Genomic DNA, 7398 nt, shown 5'->3' on the forward strand with positions numbered 1-7398 from the left:
TCAATTAGTATTTATTTTAATTGTATTTTTGTTTTAAAAAGTATTTCAAAAGTACCTTTTTGTAAAACTGTAGTTGTGTAAATATTTGGCACAAATATCTTATAATATTACATAATAAATAGCCATATTTTCAACTTTCCTGTTAACTTTAATCTTTTTTTTTTTTTACTAAATCACGGTCGGCTGGCGAACAACCACCTACCACCGGGCTCAGCCTCTTTTCTGGAGGAAACCTGGAACTGCTACAGCTAACTGCTGCTGCTATCTGCCCTTGCAAATAGAATTCCATGTAAATAACCCTGTAATGCCAAACTAATGATGATGTAAGGGTTTATAAAGTTGTGTTTTCATGAACGGCTGTGAAAATTTTAGGAAACTGATCCATTTTTGTCTTGGTCCTCCTCAGACCATCAACATGTATTACATTATTAGACCAAGTGTCTACACCATCTCAAGCCAGCAGGACCTGGTTTACTGAAGCTGCCATGTTGTATTTTTGGAAACAGAGTCTGCCAATCATGATGTGTGACTAAGTCCTGCCTACTCCCCTGCACACATGACATTTATTTTAAGCTTAAATTACATGGTCAAAAAGCTATTTGAAATAGGTATGGTATTAATTATATCTGTTCCACAGAACCTCATTGTAACTTGTCTGAATTATCCCTGTTTAACAATAAGTGAATAACTCAGTTCGGACATCAAGTATGTGACCCGCTGATGTTTTGATCTCAACAGAAAAGCAGAAAATGAACTCACTCAGTGATTCATGGAAATAAAGACAAACTTTACTAGAGGAGAGCAGCAGCATTGTAGATTCTTGTTCAAATAACTAATTATTTACTCCACCTTGTTTTAATACCACAGAACAAAAAATATATGAATCAAAACCAACACAATGACTTCTGAATAAAATATAGAAGAATGAAGTCTTACATCATTTTGAAAATCTAAGACCAAAAATTGTGGACAGTAAATAACCTTTTTTTTTTCTTTTTAGAAAAGACTTGTTTATGAAAATAAAAGTCAGGATTCTGTTAATGAGAATGGTAGAAGGAATACTGTCTCACTTTTGTCAAACTGTCTCTAATGGAGGACGAGGAAATCCTTCTTGCTTCTCATCCTGTCCCCTTCGTCCAAAAGCATATGTCAGCCAGGAGGCTAGTTGGTTTTACACAGGCCGCCGCCGTCGCCGCTCAGTACGAGCCATAACGATCCTGAAACAAAGCCAGACAAGACTCAGTAAACAGAGGGAATACCTCCTTTAACATGGCTGCCACCCTGAGTCACGTGACTGAAAAAAGACCTCAAAGGATTTCTGTGACCCAGCAAAGACATGAAAGCTGTTTGATTGGTTGGACTCTAATTTAACTGACAAATACAGAGATTGTTCAGGTTGTGTGAATTAGTTCTGATCAGTCAGTATCTAACCTGCAACAGACAGCAGTCAGAGTGATCTCAGTTTGGAGAAGCAGACAGAGGTTCTTTCTGAAAGCTAAATTTCCTCTAAATAACTCAAAGCTCAGAAATCCTCCAACCATTCAAACAAACTTCTGGATTTTTACTCCAATTTATTTGCAGTTTCAGACTGAGTCTATTTTACAATATGTGTTTGACATGAACCCACTGCAGTCCTGTTCAGAGTTGGCCAGTCTTCATTTATTTTAACTAATACTTACAAATAATTCATGATTTCTGATTTATAAATACAAATGAAACAGAGTCTAATAAATCTGATAAGTTGGAAAAAAGTCCAAATTCTGACCAACCCCAACCTCAAATCCTCTGTGCACATAAAAGGTGATGATAGCTGCAGCTGTTGGTTCAATAAATGAGTCTCACACACAGTACTACCTCTGTGAGTGAACATGCTGCTGCAGAGTTTCAATACAGACTTTTAGCACTAATAATAGTCAGCTGGAACACACAACTTTAAGGTGTGAGTGGTTTTAAGTGGCAGAATCCATCTCTTAAAAAGGAAATGTTTGGCCATATTAAAATGAGTTTCTATGGAAAACTTAGAATTCTATCTTACCTGGAGATGGGTGGCTTTTTGAATCATCTCTGTTTAAACAAAGTTTCATTCTGATAGGACTGATGAGACAAAAGTGGATCACTGTTGTCTTAAAACAACTTTTTCTGTGGATGCTGTTATTTAAACTTTGCATCGCAGTTAGTTTAACGTTAACTATTGTTTCAGCAGAAATATGAAGTTCCTATTTGATGTGACCTCTGGATGCACAGAAAGTGCTACAGTTTGCTGCTGCCGTTATTTATATATACACAACAGAATTCCATAGAAATAACGGAGTAATATGACATTTATGGTGGGGCAAAGGTTATAATAAATTGAAATTTAGAAGAAATTTAGGAGATTTGGCAGTGATCCACTTTGGTCTTAGTTGCGTTCAGACTAGCTGTTAGCTCATCAGTCTGGTCAGAATTAAAATCTTTCTTTAAACTGAGTTTGTTTACAAAAAGTAAGATACTATTTATGTACACAGAACCACACTTGAACATGTCTGAAGTATTCCTTTAAATGAGCCCTGACCTGAGGAGCCTCTTGCATAAGAATTTCTCCTTGATTCTCTTAACTGAGCTCTCTGACAGCTCAGAATTACTTCAACAATCAGAAGTGTCCCATCAAGGTACTGAGGACTATCACACTGTCTCTAGAAACTGGACAGGGGGTGGTATACAAATCCATGTATAACATGGAAATGACAACAGAATGCAATGATTTGTAAATCTCATTAATCCATATTTTGTTTACAACGTAACATAGTAAACAGATCGAATGTTAAAGCTAGAAATTTATTTTGTTCCAAAAAATTTTAAAGTCATTCTGTATTTGATGGCAGCTTCACATCTCAAAAGGCAGTTCCACTGTGAAACCTCTAACAACGATTTGAAAGTCCAGGTACTGAGGAGAGCAGCTGCTGGAGTTACTGGAGGGAATGTTGTCCTGTTCTTGTTGGATGTATGATTCTAGCTGTTCAACAGCATTTTTTATTTCATGAATCATCAAATGGTTCAATTGGTGAGAGATCCGGACTGCAGGTCAGTTCAGCACCAACACCGCTGTTAGATGCAGTATGTGGTTTAGCATCATCTTGCATCCATGGTTTCTAATTTTTTTTTATTTTGGAAAAAGAAAAAAAAGGCAAAGTACAATTTCCTAATTTAAACATTTGAAAAGTTTAATGTCTGGCATTGTGTATAACACAAACTTGTGAGTCATTGAAAATCTGCACGTTGATTATCATGACGTCCTGCCTTTAAACAGACTGACTTTGGTCAAACTTTTTGGTTTCCTTCCACAAGCTTCTCAGAGGTGAGCAGAGCTGGAGAAGGTTCAGATGGCTGATCTGAAGATTCTCATGACTTCCTGCTGAATCTGTAGTCGACTCAACAACAGTTTAGATTTCGGATTTGAAGCAGCACAGACGTTTCATGGAAAGTGAGTGTCTCTAAGTGTAGAAGACCACCAACTAATGCCCCGTCAATCTCTTCTACATTCAGAGACAACTCTGAAACAAACCCAGTCAGACTCTTTGGTGTCTCACCTGAATGCTGTTCATCACACCGTTGGCAAGAACAGCCATCTTTCCTGCGACGGTCTTCACTCCCTGTTTGAACTGAGCCATGTCCGGTCCAGAAGGGAGCACGCTGTCAAAGCCTGAGCCTGAGCAATAAGAAGAGGAGTGATTTTAGTACTTCTATGCAGCAGACACTTCAGTTACATCCAAAATGGTGAACAAATGTACATTTGTTTGGACCAACAGTGAGGTTGGGCTGCTGCTACACGCTTAAAGGGTGAGTAGCCTAAACTGCACTCTGCTATCCACCATTGTTCCTGTTGTTCATCTACTTGAGCAAGCAGAAAAATGCTGACTGTACCATCTGTAATGTGCATGTGCGATTTCACACTGATGCTAGGTGTATCCAAAAACTTCCACTCTCGAGACCTGCGCTCGCTGATGTCATGTACAAGAACGGATGACTCGCAGCAGAACTGTTCCAGTTTCACTTAGAGGCAGCGTTGTGGAAACAGGGCCACATATTGGTTGACCTCTAGCTGAGAAAAGTCATCCAGAACAGCTGATTCACTTCTGGATCCAACCCAATTCAACTGCATATAAAACACAGAAGAGGCTAAAATTCATCTAAAATATGAACACAAACATGCATTCTTTCAAGAAATGCTAGGCCTTTCACTGCATGTACGAGTTACACGTAGACAGCTCAGAGGTATTCAGCTGTCACACAGGAGTCAATTCCACGGAAACAGGAGAAACAGGAAGAACTATGGGAAATATTTTACCTGAGGACACTTTGACACACGAGGTGAAATACAGAACAAACTGTTAACACCTCCGCAGCAGAAAGATTCAACACACCCTACCTTCACACATGGTAAAAAAACTAAACAAACAAAAGAAAAGGTTTAAAATGGACGACAAACATGGAGGTGACATCCAGCCTGTTAGGAGAATAAATTCACCTTGTTTTTGTTAATTATTGCTACAAATTCAGGTTCTAGTAACAGTTTCCCACACCTCTGAAGAGTTGGAAATGAAAGCTAACGAAGGCAGTTCCTACCTTTGGGGTCAGTGCCGTCTCCAAACAGGTCAGCTGAACTGATGGAGGTGCTGGCCGACAGACTCTCCAGCTTCGTCTTTGCGTCGTACTGACAGAGACAACAACACAGTTTATAGATAAATGCAGGGTTAAAAGTTGCAGTTTTCCAGACTCAAACTTTTAAATTTGTAATAAAATCAACAGTGATTTTGGCATCCAAGTACAAATATTTTACACAATTAAGCTAAAACAACAGAAAATGACATTTTTGGAAAAATAAAAAAAAAGTTGCTTCATGATTTTAATTACAAGTGTTCTTCAATACAACATTAGGTTTGTTTTTTGAAACCATGTTGGCATTTATATAGCACAGATTTAAGCTTTGTGAAGTTCACAATGTATCTTTTAATTCAAACATGAACTGTGATAATATTCTCTTTTACTTTACTCATGTTTTTTTCTCAATCTGACATTAAATTGGTGTCATTGCCTTTAAACAGACTGACTTGGGGCAAACATTTGGGTTTCCTTCCACAAGCTTCTCACAAAGGTTTGTCCCGTTCCTCCTGACAGTCAGGTTTCTGGGCCTCCTTGTTCTCTCACACATTTTCTCGGGGACTGAGATCAGGGCTTTGTGATGGCCACTCCAAAACATTGGCTTTGTTCTCCTGAAGCCACTCTGTAACTAATTTGGCAGAATGCTTCGGGTCATTGTCCAATTAGAAGACCCATTTGTGCCCAAACTTCATGGCTTGAGATGCTGCTTCAACATTTCCACATAATCTTTTTTTCTTGATTAAGCCTTTTATTTGGTAAAGTGCACCAGTTCCTCCTACAGCAAACCCCACAACATGATGCTGCCACCCCCGTACTTCAGAGCTGAGATGGTGTTCTCAGGCTTGCAGGCTTCTTCCTTTTTCCTCCAAATGTAACAATGATCTTTATGGACAAACAGTTCAGTTTTGGTTTCATCAGACCACGTGTGCATTGACAAACTGTAATCTGGCTTTTTATGTTGCTTTTGTAGAAATGGCTTCTTCCTCTGGGTTTCCTTTCAGCCCATGTTGGTACAGGACACGTTTCACTGTGGATAATGACTCTCTCTGACCAGCTTCAGAGGGCTTCTGCTTTTATTTTAAACATTTTACTCCAAAACACGTTCATCTCTGGAACACAGAACCCATCTCCTTCCTGAGCCGTATGACGGCAGGACATTCCTTTGGTGTTTATACTTGTGTGTAATTGTTTGAACAGATTAACGTGGCTCCTTCAGGCATCTGGAAATTGTACCCAATGGTAAACCAGGGTTGTAGCAGTCCACAATTCTCTTTCTGATATCTTGTCTGATTTCTTTGCTTTTCCCATCATGTCACACAAAGAAGCAGTGTTAAAGATGTGTCTTCAATTAACTCAAATGTTGTCAACTGTCCGGAGCGCCTTATAAATGTAAGAAGTCATAATGTTTTAGTACGACTTTGGTAAACTACAAAGCCGCACGGCTTGCAGCATTAAAGCTCAGTTAATGTTGCGTTTTGTAGTGTTACACAGGGCTCCGCGCACGGACCTGAGCGAGCGGTGGAGGCGTTTATACTTGATGCTTATGTCGGTGCAGGATCCTTCTGTGAGTTTTGAACCGTTTGATTATCTTTGTGATCTCTCACAGAGGGATCATAGAAATGCTGACACAGACGAACCAGCTCTGCTAGAGCACCAAAATCAGCCATTTTGAATGGAGCGCAGCAAAGTTACAAAATTAGGAGACACACAACGATGCGCATAATAGTCCAGTGTGCTTTATATATGACAAAAATTTGAAAATGGACCATTCATTGAGAGGTGTGTCTTATAATCCAACGTGCCCTATAGTGCGGAAAATAATCTATTTCCCAAATTGTTGCAAGTATGTAAACTTGTGACTTTGCAGAAAGAAATAAAAAACTATTATATTATCCTGGTATTTACTGAGGTTTAACAAAGTTTTAGTCTGAATAAATGTCAAACAATGAGAAAAAAATTATTGTCTTTTTATAGTGTATGTAAACATCTGGTTTCAACTGTATTTGCATCACAGCACTCAGAACTGTAATTACATTGAGAGGTGCCTACAGATTACCACTCCTAGCAGCAGCTGTGAATCATCCCCAACACATACTGTGAGCACTACACATTACACAAAACCTTTGCTTTAAAGCTTCAGCATCAACCCTGGATCTTCTGAATGAATGCACTGAACCAAATCACTTTATTCATCGATTCGTTCCTTACTTAGTTCAGTTGAGTTCAGCAGGAGTGGAACTTCCACGTTCTGTGACTCATGACAGCAGCGTGCGCCGTGCGGGCGCAGTGGGATTTACTCAGTAAACGGACTGCTGATTCGCGCATGCGCAGAAACAACGTACTGCCGCAGAGATGTGATAGACATCATTAAAAAGTAGACCCCGAATGGGCTGCAGGAAATACGGCTGCCATCTTGCCGCGGTCGTCCTTCTTATTTAGTTAAACTAAAAGAGAAGAAGATGCCTCAGAACTGTGCAGTTTATTTCTGTTCAGATCAACTGACTTGATGTCAGGGCTCAGGGCAGTGGCAGCTGGTGGAGTTTTCTCCAGGGGGGCTATATATCCAAAATAGACATATACCAAAGGTTTTGGTATATGTCTATTATGTGATACCTTAGTATATGTTTTGGACCAAAACATATACTAAGGTATCACACCAGTGTATTTACATGAATTAAAACAACAGAAGCAACATTATAGTGTACATATAAATGCACAAGTGCTTCCTGAACACCAATACTTACAAAGACGGAGGTCTCC

General features: G+C 39.2%; 1 protein-coding gene across 2 annotated transcripts in view; it reads right to left on the reverse strand.

Annotated features, from left to right (window-relative positions):
- Window positions 1–127: 127 nt before the first annotated feature.
- Window positions 128–7398, reverse strand: part of arfgap2 (ADP-ribosylation factor GTPase activating protein 2) — a 37762-nt gene continuing 30491 nt past the window's right edge. For both annotated transcript variants that reach the window (XM_037979957.1, XM_037979956.1), the window contains 3 exons: window positions 4603–4690; window positions 3567–3685; window positions 128–1217 (listed from right to left, as the gene is read on the reverse strand). In XM_037979957.1, the coding sequence (XP_037835885.1) occupies window positions 1197–1217; window positions 3567–3685; window positions 4603–4690 (228 nt within the window). In that variant the 3' untranslated portion in view covers window positions 128–1196. The remainder of the gene's footprint in view (window positions 1218–3566; window positions 3686–4602; window positions 4691–7398) is intronic.

Source organism: Kryptolebias marmoratus, linkage group LG15, assembly GCF_001649575.2.
Source record: "Kryptolebias marmoratus isolate JLee-2015 linkage group LG15, ASM164957v2, whole genome shotgun sequence".
Lineage (NCBI taxonomy): Eukaryota > Metazoa > Chordata > Actinopteri > Cyprinodontiformes > Rivulidae > Kryptolebias > Kryptolebias marmoratus.